Consider the following 15,573-nt stretch of genomic DNA (forward strand, 5'->3'; position numbering starts at 1 on the left):
GGATAGTATATCGCACCCCCGGTGCAATACTGTCACTTATGCAAAAATGTAGTTTTTCAGGAGAAGCATTTAAAATTTTGACACCTCACAAAACAATGACTTTAAGATATACCGATGAGATGAATAGTCTATACTAAACTGTCAACTATCAACTTTATTTTTGGATAAATACCTGTCTCTTTCTAATTTAAAAAATATACTATACCATTATTTAAAACTTCCAATGCCCTCAGAAGTGACGTTGTGGATCTAACGAAAAATTATAACTGTAGTTATGTCACTCTAAGAAAAAAGAAAACAAGAACAAATTATTTAATAGGTTTTATTTTTAATCATAAATATGTAGTTTTATTAACGAAAATTAGTCCAAACTCTTCGAAATAACATAAGAAATTTTGTACTTCTTATCATTTGTACGAAAAAAAATTAGTAGAAAATAGTGTATGAAAGTCTCTCAAAAAACAACAATTAGGACAAAATGAGATTTTTACTTAAGTATGTTTACTTATAATTAAAATAATAAAAATAACTCTGTGTTCTGAACCAATTCTTCTAGTTCTAATTAAGTACTATCTGAATTCTAAGTTTAATCAGACTTGTGACATCACAGCGAGTTAATCACTTATAGGTATCTTATTCTTAGTAGTATAATATTAAAATTATTCGAAACACTAAGTGTTTCGCTATTACTACTACTAAGTGCTATTAAGTCTTAATACTAATAATCACAATTAATATTGCATATAAAATATTGAAAAAGGAGGTAGGTTTTACAAGATCAATTCAATTAAATGAGATCTCTATAGAACTGTTCATAGTATCTTGGTACTATGTTTGTCTCTACCAAACTCAACAAGTCGCGCTTCTGGCGTTCTGTAACAGCAATCTTCGAGGTATACGCTGGTTTCATCAGGATCTCGTTGATGCTTGTGACGTTGCCTCGACCTCGACGTAAGTTATTTCTATTCGGTTCTAATATAGCTTTGGCCTCTTTTCATGTTTCAGTCTTATAGGTTGTTCGATATTGATAATTGGCACAATTTTTAGTAAACTTAATGCTCATAATCTCCCCAGTTTTAATTGCGTCCCCTTCAATATTTTTGCTCATGTTAAAGTTTATGTTATCTGCTAAAGCCTTAAGATCGAAAAAATCACTGTAGTTCATTTCTTTCAACAAAAATGGTTTCCCTGTCTTCTTCGCTCCTCTTATTATAGATATGTATTGGTCAGGTATATAGATGGGTCCAGATTTTTTTGCTCTAGCGATGGCTTTTTCAATAATTGAATGTGCCGTGTCCCCTTCATTTTGTGTGTGCCCGCGTATCAAAAATTTGTGTTCGATAGAATTTATATTTAATTTTGTTACTGCGAAATGGTACATTGCAAATATGAATCGGTTTTTTTGCTGGCCGCAGCAATTATCTGAGTAAAAAATGACATTATAGCCAGGATACTTATTTGCAACTTCTAACAAATATGAGTACACACAAGATCCTATTTCTATAGATCCCCTGTGGCCTAAGCCTTCATGCCAAAAATAGCATTTAGTTTCTCGATCTTTTGCATTGGAGATAGTGAAATTATAGCAATTTAGCCTGGATTTATAGAAAAAAGCAGATGAATTTCCTAAAGGGCATGGCAAGACAGCTTGTAGGTCGTAGGTACATACGATGTTAGTACTTTGAGGATCTTGACATTCTTTCATGTCCCTATCTTTTTCAATTCTACTCAAGCTCTTTTCTTCTTGGTGAACCTTGTAGCTGGCGTACAATTTTTCTTTTTCTTGAGCTGGTGCATTTTCATATGCAACGCATTGATCACATAAGTCTTTCTTCGGCCTAAAAAAGCCAATATTAAAATCATGATTAAAAATGCGTTGGTAGGCGTCGTAATTAACAGCTGGCTTATTATTTTGTGCCTGTACCTCCTTGTAGTTTCTGTGCAATTCTGCAATAGTTAAACCACCGTCAATAAAAAGCCTAGTTGTGTTTGCCCTTAGATAGTGGCTTTCTACTTTTGGAATAGATTCAATGTGGTCTCTGACGGCTTTTATCACTTCATTATCCAATTTGCAATGCTTATCGTGTTTGCCTCGGCGATCTTCGGGAATGATACCGTCATTGAGTTTTTTAGCATCAATGACAGTTCGTATAGTTCTTGGTGAAATACCCAAGGTGTTGATTAAAAAGGTTTTGCAGACTCGAACTGACTGACCATCATTGAGTAAATAAAATGCAGAGTTACCTTGTCTTGGGTACCGACGATTCGTATTGATACGCCGACTTGCAATTTCGAGTGGTCTGATGCACGAATTTAAAAAATCACGGTGTCTTTCTATACTGCCTAGCTCCCAATAAGAATTGAATATTTGGATTCTTTTTTCTTGGGTGAAATGAGATGAGCAAGCCAGCCGACACTTATCGGAACAAGGGGGACCAATTTTTTTAGCCTGAACTGTTTTACCAGTTTTAATTGAACGGTATTCATTACCGGAATTCCTTAATTTTTTTGCAATATTTTTTTTCCAGCCATTAGGATTACGTGAACGTTTTCTACCCCTTTTTTTTGATGATGTTGGCTCTTGGTTATCAACAGCTTCATTCTCAGAGCTACTATCACTAGATGAACTACTTGAACTGGAGGAACTATTTGAGGATGAAGACGAACTAGATGAGGGCTTGAAATCGTCACCTGAATCGGTACCAGAGTAGTCACCAGTTGGAGACCCAGATTCTTGTTCTTTTGTTGAATTTTCGTCGTCAATAATAGACTGGGAGTTTACAGCTGGCAAAACAGAGTTTCTGCCATCTTGATTGACTTCAGAAGGTGACACTGAAGATTCATTTCTTTCAATGGGTGAGGTTAGACCACGTGTCAGTAGAACCATTTTTTTTCCCCGAGACAGCATCTTATTACATTCAAGAAACAACTGAAAATAAGTAAACAGGATCGAAATAAATAAATGTACCACTGTATACTAACTGTATATTAACTGTTATTAATTGTCAATTTTTTTCATCGTCATTAAATTTTACAACATAGTTATACTCCATTCAAAATAACATTAGAAATTTAAGTAAACCTTTTTAACTGTTTGTTCAACCGATTTTGACTTCTATTCCGTAGACAAAAGAACGGAATTGAAAGCAAGATAGTGGTTACAATACCAAGTATTTACTGCAGCCGCCATTAGTCATACTACTAACGCAATAAAAGTCAAAATCGGTTGAACAAACAGTAAAAAAGGTTTACTTAAATTTCTAATGTTATTTTGAATGGAGTATAGACACACATAATTATTATTATTACACACACTATTACAAGCAATAGGACCAAAATGGCTCTCGTACAACTACAAATCTTAGTTTGAGACCAGGTGATGGGTGTGCATTGTGTGGCATATTTACTTAAAAAGGCAACAATTGGAGAAACAAAGTTATTTATTAAGAAAGGTCACTGTAGTACAAAATTAAACTTTCAAAAATATTTAAATATTGGGGAAATAATGTCACAACTGTATCTTAGGTCAATATTGCTCCAGGATTAAAAAAATAATTTGTCACAATTACCTTAGTAACAGTGTAGCTCCAAGACACATTTGCACTGGCGGGGGACCGCACACAACTGACCAATGAAACGATGTCGCTCCCAGCAGCGCCGTGAATCCCGCCAAAACGACAATGACACTCACGCTCTCTGACGGAAACTATGCGTACTATACAAGTGACGTTATCGCACCAAGTAAAGGGGTGCTTTAGGACCATTTTAAAGTATTTATCCCATTTTTGTGTTTTTTGCAAAAGTGACAGTGTCGCACCGGGGGTGCGATATGTTAATTGAATTGATATTGAAAACTGGAATTTTAAAGTCTGATATAGCCAATCTGCCTTAAACAAGCGTGGTGATAAAAGTATATTCCTCTTCTGTACGAGAATAGGACTGTGCCCAACAGTGGGACTAAAGGAAGACTGATGATGATATTTTTTTTTTAACCTGTAGGAACTAATTCACGCACCTTAAAGAACTTATAATTCATTTTTTTGTACAAGCGTACAGTTCTCATCTCTGTGTTTTCAGTTTTAGAAAGCCAATTTATCGATTAAGACTAAAAGATTGACCTTTTATCCAGCTATGTAAAGTAGTTACTACGGGAAACAGGCGAAACCATGTTTATTATTTTAAGTAAATATCTTCTGCTTTTCGTCCTGAATGTTTTGCAAAAAAAAATATTTGTATAAATAGGCACCTACCTTTAATTTTTGATCTAGATACACAAGTAAGTAACATATGAATTTACAACGTATCAAACCGAACGTAAATGTAATTATACATAGTTATATATGTTTTATCAGGGCGGGTCGGTATTACCCGGTTCACTGGCTATCTTACGCTACATTAGGTTAACTGACCGGCCCGGATAACCTACAGTTTTTTTGTTTATTTTTATATTTTTTATGAGCTTTTCGACCAGGTTTTGTTTTATGCGTGACGGTCCGAGTTTTTGGATGTCGTAAAGCGTTGTATTTAATTTTAGGAGAATTAATTAGTGTAAATTAATTGCATTGTGTGCTCATTGGGTCCTTTATAATATAAGAGGTAAGCGTGCTCTATTGCCATCAAGAAATCAAAACATTTCCAAGAATCTTGCTTTCCCATAAAAAGGTACCTATTTTGGTTTGATTTAGAAATCAAACAAGTCAAATTCATGACTCACTGACTAGTAGGTATTAATATTTTAGAATAGCGTGCGTGTAAAATGTAGCCTATGTTTTGTAGTGTTAACCTTATCTCCTCTTTGTTTCAGATGAAAATTAAATTAGCGTTAGTTTGTTATACTTGATCACACTACAACACTAAAACCTGCCCAAAACACTCCTTCTGAATATTAAAAGCACTAACGGGTGTAGGTAACAAGGACTGTCATTTCAACATCTTTGGCAGTAGTTACGGGTAGTCAGAAGCTAGAAAGCCTGACACCAGTCTTACCAAGGGGTATTGGGGCCCAAGTAACTGAATTGCGGAGGTTAGATACTTCGCAGTCGCTCCTTGTAAACACTGGTACTCAGCTTCATCCAGTTAGACTGGAAGTCGACCCCAACATACATAGTTGAGAACATGCTCGGTAGATAATAATGACTTAAAAAACTAGCTTTAGTTTATGTCTGAAAGCTAGAATCCGTCCAGAAATCGTAACTTCTTCTGAATATAAAGAGCAAACTATGAATTGAACACGGGTACAGGTAACTGTTAGGAATTTATAGTCTATGACATTTAAAAAATGTAGGGCTGTTAGTCTATGAAAAAAAGAATGACTGTGTTGTGAATGGTCGTCATGTAAAAACGGTAAAAACCAGTGAGAACAATGTTATAATTCCTAACAAAATGTGATTGTATTTCTTTAACTATTAATAAAGACTTTCAAGAATGCCAGAAGTTTGAATACCTACAATAGGTTATGGGCCCAGAACGCCCGAGAAGAAAAAATTAAAAACCGGGATTGGGTAATGAAAAACCCAACATGAAAAACAAGTGAAAAAAACTAAAAAACAGTAATAACAAGGAAGAAAATAAAAAACGGTGAAAAACTAAAAAATGGAAAAACCTGAGATAATACAGATAGAAAAATTAAAAGATGCGGAAACATTTTTATTGTGGAAATTTGAATTCAATATACACTTAAAAGCGGCAAATCTTGCAAAAACAATTGCACAAATAAAAGAAGATGACAAGAAAAGTGACTTCAGTATCAAAGATGCTCAGGTGCAAAGAATTATCATAAGCAGTATTGATAAGAAACTAAAAGGTCACATAATTAATTGCAACAGTGCACGTGAAATGTACGTAAAATTATGTGAAATATTCGAAGGTTCTGAGCAAAGAAACAAAGATGCCCTATTACAAGAGTTTTTCACATATAAGAAACAGGACAGTCAATCGCTTTCCCAATTAATAAGCGAAATAGAAAATTTACAATTTCGTATAAATCAGCTAGGAACAAAAATAGATGATGAAATGGTCATATCCAAAATACTAAGCTGTTTACCAAATAATTTAAACTATTTTATAACTTCTTGGGAATGCATGGCAGACGATAAAAAAACCCTTCAAAATTTAACAAACAGACTTCTGGCTGAAGAAAATCGAATGTTGAAAGCAAAAGAAAGTGACAAGCAGCTAGCATTTCAAGCTACATCTTCATCTACATCTAAGAAAAAGTTTAATACAATAAAATGTTTCAAATGTAACAAAACAGGGCACATGAAGAAAGACTGTAGAGCCTGTAGTATCTGCAAAAGGGACAACCATGAAGATAAAGACTGTAAGTTTAAGAATAAACAGTGCTCAATCTGTAAAAAATTTAATCACAAAGAAGAAAATTGTTTTTTCAAAAATAAGAATAAGAATGAGAATGAAGAAAAAAGTAACAAAAGAATAGAAAAGGCATTTTTTACAAACGGTGAAATTCAAGAACCAAAACAGAAAGAATTTGTTGTAGATTCTGGGTGTACTGCACACATGACCAAAAATTTAGACATACTAAAATTTTTTGAATGTAAACCATCATCTGTTTTGACTGCAAATGAAGAAACAATAGAGGTGAAAGGGACTGGTAAAGTCATTGGCAATAAATGCACTCTTAATAATACCCTGCTTGTTCCTGACTTATCACAAAATTTATTATCGGTTAATGCAGTTTAGTACAAACAATCAAGGAGTGGTTATATTTACCAAAGATAATGTAAAAATATATAAGGAGTCAGAATTAATATTAACAGGAAAAAAAGAAAACGGTTTATATAAAATTAATTTGGATGATAATAATATGCAAGAAAAAACACTGTTAATGAAAGAAAATGGCACTGCCTTAGAATGGCATCAAAGACTTGGACATCCAGGAAAGAAAATACTAGATATATTACCAGATGTGGCAGATGGAATAAAAATAAATGGATTAAGGCAAATAGACGAATGTGAAATCTGTACACAAGCTAAACAAACAAGACTCCCATTTAACACAGTAAGAAACAGAGCCAGTAGACCACTTCAATTATTACATACTGATGTATGTGGACCGTTCGAAAACAAAACTTATGATGGCTATAGTTATGTTTTAACCGTCGTATAAAAATGAAGTTAAAGAAAATTTAAAACATTATATAGAAGAAACAGAAAGAGAGAGAACAGAAAAGGTATCTACCATAAGATGCGATAATGGAGGTGAATACACAAGCAATGATTTTAAAAAATGGTGTACTGAAAAGGGAATAAAACTAGATTATACAGTACCATATTCACCACAACTAAATGGTAAAGCAGAAAGACTAAATCGAACATTATTAGATAAAACCAGAGCATTACTATTTGATTCAGGGTTAGATAAAGAAATGTGGGGTGAAGCTGTATACTGTTCTACTTATATTATAAATAGATTACCAAGTGAATCTTTGAAGAATAAGACACCTTATGAGATGTGGCATGGTAAAAGGCCTAATATATCTAATATATGCAAGTTTGGTTCAATAGTATATGCTAAACAATTACATTCAAATATTAAGAAACTAGATCCAAGAAGCAAAAAGTTAATCATGATTGGATATACTAATAATGGATATAGATTGTGGAATAAAGAAGAAAGAAGAATTGAAATAGCAAGGGATATTGTTATAATTAATAATAATAAGAAAATTGGAGAAAAATGTGAAGAAACAGGAAGTTCGGTGATAACAGAAATAATACCAGGTAATAATGAAGAAGAAATAAATCAAGAAGAAGAAAGTGATGACAGTTATTATGAAATAGAAGAGTTAGAACAACAAAGTAATGTAATAGAAGACAACATTCCAGATATTATTGATGAAGTAGAAAATGATGAAAATAAAGAAAGTAATACTGCAGAGATAGAAACTATCCTTACTAATATTATAAATCGGAATGTGAGTTTGTTTGTTTGTTTGTTTGTTTGTTTGTTTGTTCCGCTTTCACGCCGTAACTACTGAACTGATTGCTTTGAAATTTTGCAGACGTAATGTTAGAAGTCCGGATTAAATAATAGGGTACTTTTTATCCCGAAAAAAATAGATATTCCCGAGGGAAAACAAAAATATTGTTTGCTTGATGGATGGATTGTAGATGGCGCTGTGTGTCGTTTAAAACAACCACAAACATGCGAGTGCGATTATTCAATGACATTCAATCGGGTAATTACGCGGAAACATTGTTAAAAATCAGTGATGGGAAAATGACAGTAGATGCAGAGGGAATGAGAACTTTAACGGAAGAGTTTTGTAATGTTGTGGGCAGCGAATCGGAGTTGGTAGCAAAAGTTTATACTGACTTACACGCTCATATAAATGATGATCAACGGCTCTGCGAACGCGCAATATTAGCACCAAAAAATGAAACGGTCACTAAAATAAATGAAAATATTTTGAATGAAGTTATGGGAGAAAATACTGAATATTTATCTGTAGACACAGTGATAGAAACAGAACATAGTGCCTCATATCCTGTGGAGTTTTAAATTCTTTGGAATTATCTGGGGTGCCTTCTCATAAATTAAAACTAAAAGTAGGTGTTCCGGTGATGCTCATGCGTAATCTCGATGCCCTAGACTGTGTAATGGTACCAGGCTGCGTGTCACTCAGCTTGGGCGGAACATTATTACAGCCACTATTGAAAGTGTACTCATTCCTCGGATTCCGATTATTCCAACAGACCTCCCATTTCAATTTAAAAGACTACAATTTCCTATAAGGGTTTCATTTGCAATGACCATTAATAAAGAGCAAGGCCAAACTCTAAGGGTTGCTGGAGTACACTTAGAAAAACATTGTTTTTCGCATGGTCAGCTCTATGTAGCGTGTTCCCGGGTTTCCAGTGCCCAAAATCTGCATGTTTTTGCTCCACAAGGGAAAACGTATAATATAGTGTACCATTCAGTTTTGGTTTAACAACTAATCGTATCCAGCGTTACATCGTGCTTCTTAGATTTTTCCGTGGGAATGAGAAGTTTTCTTATAGTTGTGATTTATACCGCAATATAACCGAATTCCACGCGGGCGAAGCCGCGGGCGGAAAGCTAGTAGAAACTATAAATACAAAACGACAACGGAAAAAACCAGCTTACCTGCAAGATTATGTATTACTTACGTATGATGAAGTCATGAAGTCTGCTGAAAAGAATAATTGGGAGAAGGCCATAAATTCGGAGAAGGAATCATTGGAAAGTAACAATACATGGGAAATAGTTGATATAGGAAGAGCAAAAGGACACAAGATATTGTCAAGTAAATGGGTATTTTGTATAAAAGAAAATGGTACTTACAAAGCAAGACTTGTAGCGAGAGGCTTCGAACAGCAAAGCATTGACTATCAAGAAATATATAGTCCAGTAGTAAGTCAATCAGCAATAAAATCATTAATAGCAATTGCTGCTTCAAAGGAATATGAAATGATAACTTTTGATGTGAAAACAGCATTTTTGTATGGCGAGTAAAAGGAAGACATATTTATGTATATACCTGAAGGATATGAAAGACAGCCTAATAAAATTTGTCATTTAAAGAAAGGACTATATGGGCTAAAACAGGCACCAATGACATGGAATAAAAGATTTACAGAAACTTTAAGGAAACTTGGACTGAGAGCTACAAAGTCGGATCAGTGTGTGTTTTATAATGAAGACAAAACTATAATATTGGCTATATATGTTGATGACGGTTTGGCTATATCAAAAGACAAGGAAAAGTTATTACAGATCTTGCATCAATTGGAAAAAGAATTTATCTTAAAAACATATGAACAACCTCAAAACTATATAGGTTTTGAAATTAAAAGATCAGAACAAGGCATTTTGTTGCATCAGCAGAATTATACAGAAAAATTACTTAGAAAATATAATATGTATGATTCCAAAGCTGCAGATACTCCATGCATTGTGGGAAAGGAAAATGAATCTAAGATGGCTACGTCAAATTTTCCATACAGAGAACTAGTTGGTGGATTATTGTACTTGTCAACCAGGTCAAGACCAGATATCAGTCAAGCTGTGAATGAAGCAAGTAAAAAGGTAGAAAATCCATCAAGGCAAGACATATTAGCAGTAAAGAAGGTGTTGAAGTACTTGAATGGAACGAGAGATAAAGGGATTTTATATAATGCTGGGAAAGATATTACAAGATTGCATGCATATTGTGACTCAGATTATGCAGGTTGTACAGAGACCAGACGAAGTACAACAGGGTTCATAATAATGTTGGCAGGTGGACCTATAGCTTGGTGCTAAAAGACAGCCGATAGTAAGTCTATCGTCAACTGAAGCGGAATATATAGCAGCAGCAGATTGCGTTAAAGAGTGTTTATACTTAAAGACTTTTATAAGTGAATTAATTGGTAGCAGTATTAAGATTAGTTTGAATATTGATAACCAGAGTGCTATCCAATTGATTAAAACAGGTTCATTCAGCAAGAGATCTAAACATATAGATGTGAGATTTTATTTTATACACGAAAATTATAAGAAAGGATATTTAGATATTATATATTGTCCTACAAATTATCAGATAGCGGATATGTTGACGAAACCACTATATAAAGAAAAATTTAAATTTCATTGCGATAAAGTTGTTGTGTGAATTATTGAGTGTTATAATTAGAAGTGTTTAAGTTAATGTTTTGAAAACTTGTTTAAGTTAATGTTTTGAAAACTGATGGTGTCTCTGAAGTAATTATAAGGTATTTTTAATTTATGTTCATATATTAAAAATAGGAGAAGGTGTTAGGAATTTATAGTCTATGACATTTAAAAAATGTAGGGCTGTTAGTCTATGAAAAAAAGAATGACTGTGTTGTGAATGGTCGTCATGTAAAAACGGTAAAAACCAGTGAGAACAATGTTATAATTCCTAACAAAATGTGATTGTATTTCTTTAACTATTAATAAAGACTTTCAAGAATGCCAGAAGTTTGAATACCTACAATAGTAACATCGTGACGAATTTCAAAATCCAGCACAATATACACCTTCTAGCAAAATAATTCTAATAACAAAAACAAAATACTACCACAGACTAATGAATGTACGAGAACAGAACTGCCACGGAAACAATAGTGCCTATTGTTTTCCGAGAGCAATATCGCAGAAAGCGTCAATTCAATTAATTGTAGGTACTTTCCTATTGGTTGTATTTGTATTATTACTCTATGATGAATTTGTCGATAATGATTCTGATTTGAGAATTGGTTTTCAAAAGTTTTGATTTGTATTAATGAGTTCTGTTAGTTGTGTTGTTTATTTTATTTTGGGTTTTAAGTGTAGCTGTTTAGATAGGAAAGTTATATTTAGGCTTCGTAAATGTTCGGTTTTGTATTTAGGTTTTAGGTTAATTTTGGAACAACAGAATAGAATAATGAATAGTAAAAATGGTTTTCAATTTCATATTTTATAAATGGTCTTCATTATTTCCAATCCATCCTAAGGTTGTCTGGTAGAGATCGTTCTCAGCGATAAGACCGCCCATTATGTCACCTACTTTGACTAGGTTTAGATCAAAAATGTAAAATTGGTGTACCTAATAAAGTATATCTATCTATTTCATCTATCCAACGACGAGTATATTCTCTCTTTTTGCTTTTATCCAAAAAATTTAAATTGCAAATAACATGTTTCACGTGAAATACCTACTTCTCAATATTTTCTAAAGGACTTTATATGCTAAACACTTCCCAAACTATAATTACATTTCAAACACTATACATACCCCATCAAAGACATTACTTGCACCCCATCGTTTGATCTTTGAACCCCACATTAAAATTCATTCCAAACAGTTCCAAACACATCACCCAATTATCCGTTACCATGGCAACCACTAACAACTCCATGGCAACGCTATTTGCTCAATAAACAGCAATTTCACTTCCTTGTGACAATTGTAACTATTTCTCTTCAAAAATGGTGTTATTCCTTGTGAAAAGGGGTGATGAAAATCAGTTTCTTTACGAAACAGATGTTGATAAGGATGTGGATGAAGTGGTGAAGGATATAACGGCTATTTTTAATGGGAGACTGAAGGTGACGAGGATTTGCTATGAGATCGATGAACTGCAGAAGCATGGGACTTTTTTGCCGCCTGAGATGCAGGGCTTGACTGAGGAACAGGTAAGAGATTGATACAATTTATATATACAAAAGAAAGTCGTGTTAGTTACTCCACTTATAACTCAAGAACGGCTGAACTGATTTAGCAGAAAACTGGCAGGGAGGTAGTTTAGAGCTAGGAGAAGGACATAGGATAGGTTTTAGGAGAGGTTTTTATTATATATAAAAAAAAAATACAATTTATTCCGGACATACAGCGCCATCCATTGTTCAAACCAAAAATCTGCCGGATGCCACTATTCCTCGCGAACGAAGTCGCGGGCAAAAGCTAGTAATAGGCTATATAAAGACTTGTAACTGGCGACGAAGTACCAGATATTATTTACTTGCCTCATGTTGCCCTATTGCCTAGAAAAAGTGGAGATACTTTATCGTTGTTGCGGGTACAGTATACTTACTTATCTAACTAATCGAATCAATTGTTATTATTAGTTATTATCTCTATCACCTATAAGCTCTAATATTACTCATAAGATGACGTCGATGTGGAAGAAGAAGAAAGCGGCACCGACCCAATATAATAAATTTATATAAAGGCAGGGGAATGATGAAGTTGCTATTTCCACCTTTCAGATCAAGGAGCTAAAACTAGAAGACCCCTGGGCTAAGCGCTGTGCTCCACCAGGTCACGTGTTTGTGAAGGATGACATGGGTCGTCGCTGTGGTCTAGCTCCTCCGCCCAATATGCAAGAGATTATCAAGAAAGCTGCCGAAGATGCTAAGGAGATGATTAGTAAGAAACATGTAAGTTTGATGAAGCTATAAATAATCTTTTGAAGACGCTGGATGCAGGTCGCTTCCAACAGGTATCTGTGGAGATCAAAGGGGGAGGCCTATGTTCAGCAGTGGACGTCCTATGGCTGAGATGATGATGATGATCTAAATAGACTCTTGGAGAAATCAACTTTTTGATAATTCAAGCCTCTGGTCTCATCCCAGCTCATTTCCAATAACACAGTTAATCTCCAATGCAAAAAATAAAAAAGAATTATTTACTGAAAAGATCATACAAAAGAACTCTCAAACTATAACATGACTTTTGACGATATTTCCAGGTGGATCTCCGCAAATGCTTAACCCAGAAAGACGTAGCGCGAGCCTTAGATGAGCTCCGAGGAGCCACCAAAATCGTCTTCCCTGGAGGTCTACCTCCTCATGACCCAGTCCGCATGGAGCTAGACAATGTGGAGGATCTGAGTGGGACCCAAGCTGCTAATGAAGTTATAGACCCTTCTAGAGCCTGTCTGTGGGCTTGTGGGAAGAAGTTCTTGAGTGGGAACAAGCTTAGAGACCATTTGGGTAAGCAGTTTTAGTCTTAGGTAAAGGAAGGAAGAATGAGGTTAGATAGTTTCACCGGTTACTGTTAAATATAATGTTTCTCTAATTACTTATCAGGTACCTATCTGACAGATTAATTCACAGGTCTCGGATAGCAATATTTGGCGTAAATTAGAAGTATCCTTTATCTGGTAGATAACTATCAAAATCACACACTTGACTGTCACTTTATCGTAACCAAGGATGCCAGGCTTCAGAAATCTATTTCTGTCAGATCAAAGACCACCAAATGACCTTCAATTTGCCCGTGACTTTGATGATAACTTTGCCTACCTAATAACCAAAAATATGCCTAAAATAATTCAACCAATATTGACATAAAACCTCAGTTTTGTTCAGAATGTAACCAGAATCCAAATTGATCAAATACAAATGTTCAGATTAACGAATCTAACAAATTGTTTTTGTGTACTTAAGAGATTTTCAATGATTAATTGGATTTGTTCAATAAAAATTTCATGAGGGATTTGAGTTAGCTAAAATGTTTATCTATCATATTTGAACGGCGGTTTTATCTTGATATTAATAGCCGAGTTTTTAGAACCGATTTGTATAGGATGTTATATAAAAGGGCGTACATAAAGTTTAAAGGGTAAATATGGGCCCTTATAAAGAGATATTTGAAACGTAAAGGACGAGTTTGAAAATTCTACACATAAGAAAAACATTAAATTGTTAATGGAAATGCCAATGCTATTTCCTTAAAAATCAAAGACATAACTTAGCAGAATTGATGTACACAAAAAAGATAAAAAATCATAAAAGTATACATTTACCTATATAGACCTATATAAATGTATACTTTAACTATAACTGTATACATTTACTACTTTAAAATATATGTATACCTGTATACATATATTTTTTGGGCTAAATTAGCTTTCTGATTAGATATGTACATAGATATTTACATCAGACAATATATTTACATTCACATATTTTTGCCGGGTAATATTGTAACACCTACATTTTCTCTGCACATTCCAGGTAAAAATAACAAGACAAAAGTGACAGTGAAACTATGCTCCAATTCTGAAGGTGCACCAGGTCGAGAGCCAATAATGTCCGAAGAAGAACGAAAGCAGTTGACTCTCCACGCTTACAGAAAGCAGGAGGAATGGAAGAAACTGGAACAAGATGAAGATGATCACTACCTGGACTCGAAGTGGGCTGACGGACAGAGTATGAAGAGGCAGTTCCATGGATTGGATAATATTTCCTGGAAGCCGACTTTTAAGAAGTAAATGAGGATAATGACTTGAAGACTTGTTTAAGAAGTAGATGATGATGATGAGGATAGAAGAAATGGATTTTCTTTGTTTTCTCGTTTTTATTTTGTGGTGGTATCATGGTGTCTGTATTGGCGTAATATTGTTTTAATTATAGTTTACGTTTAATTGGCTTGTTTGTTTTATTTAGTCCGGTTCTTTTTTTTCGGGATTTGTACCCAAAGGGTAAAACGGAACCCTATTATAAAGACGTCGCTGTCTGTCTATCCGTCCATCTGTTATCAGAAAGTATGTATCTCATAAACTATGATAGCTAGAAAGCTGATTTTTTACGGATAATGTACCTATTTCAAAAACTAAATACTGTAACGAAATAAATATTTACGGGGGCTCCCATACCACAAACGTAATTTTTTGTACGAAATCCATCGTGCATGAGTCCCACTCGAACTTGGCGGTTTTTAAAGCATTTCTTCAGTTTAAATATTCATTTCGAAGTAAAAATTTTTACATTGATCATTATTTAGGACACTCGAGAACCTAAGTTCAGGTGAACAACTTTTTCATAGATATTTTCGCGTTACTTAATAAAGGGACTATTTTCCTGATAAGGGTACAATGTGAGATTGTTATCATGCTCCGAATATTGAAGTCTACCCTTTCAATATTAATATTCTGTCCTGGATTTAATATCTTCTTGTTATGTAATCTACTATGTGTGGTTCCCTTCTCGCTATGTACTTGTGTATTGTGGGTGAATTAATATGAGTGTAGGAAATAAAATATCTGTTTATATAAGACCCAGTTGCACCATTTAACTATGACCAGCAGTACCTATATCAGCCC

At 34.2% G+C, this 15,573-nt stretch overlaps 3 protein-coding genes across 3 annotated transcripts in view; 1 reads left to right on the forward strand and 2 right to left on the reverse strand.

The window, feature by feature from the left end:
* Positions 1-15,573, reverse strand: part of LOC110382099 (protein madd-4) — a 374,672-nt gene that overhangs the window by 84,101 nt on the left and 274,998 nt on the right. The gene's annotated exons all lie outside the window — the stretch shown is intronic.
* On the reverse strand, positions 995-3,830 carry LOC126053898 (uncharacterized). Its single transcript, XM_049837339.2, has 2 exons — positions 3,570-3,830; positions 995-2,929 (listed from the first exon to the last, which is right to left on the reverse strand). The coding sequence occupies exons 1-2, from the start codon at positions 3,762-3,764 to the stop codon at positions 995-997; spliced, it is 2,130 nt and encodes a 709-aa protein (XP_049693296.2). The 5' UTR covers positions 3,765-3,830.
* Positions 11,896-14,889, forward strand: LOC135118679 (cilia- and flagella-associated protein 298-A-like). Its single transcript, XM_064041316.1, has 4 exons — positions 11,896-12,160; positions 12,734-12,904; positions 13,216-13,459; positions 14,486-14,889. The coding sequence occupies exons 1-4, from the start codon at positions 11,954-11,956 to the stop codon at positions 14,740-14,742; spliced, it is 879 nt and encodes a 292-aa protein (XP_063897386.1). The 5' UTR covers positions 11,896-11,953; the 3' UTR covers positions 14,743-14,889.

The sequence above is a fragment of the Helicoverpa armigera genome, chromosome 24 (genome assembly GCF_030705265.1).
Source record: "Helicoverpa armigera isolate CAAS_96S chromosome 24, ASM3070526v1, whole genome shotgun sequence".
NCBI lineage: Eukaryota > Metazoa > Arthropoda > Insecta > Lepidoptera > Noctuidae > Helicoverpa > Helicoverpa armigera.

Bases quoted from the DNA above. Each gene is read 5' to 3' on its own strand.
- LOC126053898 (XM_049837339.2), bottom strand. From the start codon at position 3,764: ATGGTCCTAAAGCACCCCTTTACTTGGTGCGATAACGTCACTTGTATA. The intron at 2,930-3,569 runs GTAATTGTGACA...ACTTATTTTCAG, and splicing joins GGAGCTACACTGTTACTAAG to TTGTTTCTTGAATGTAATAA.
- LOC135118679 (XM_064041316.1), top strand. From the start codon at position 11,954: ATGGTGTTATTCCTTGTGAAAAGGGGTGATGAAAATCAGTTTCTTTAC. The intron at 12,161-12,733 runs GTAAGAGATTGA...TCCACCTTTCAG, and splicing joins AGGGCTTGACTGAGGAACAG to ATCAAGGAGCTAAAACTAGA. The intron at 13,460-14,485 runs GTAAGCAGTTTT...TGCACATTCCAG, and splicing joins CAAGCTTAGAGACCATTTGG to GTAAAAATAACAAGACAAAA.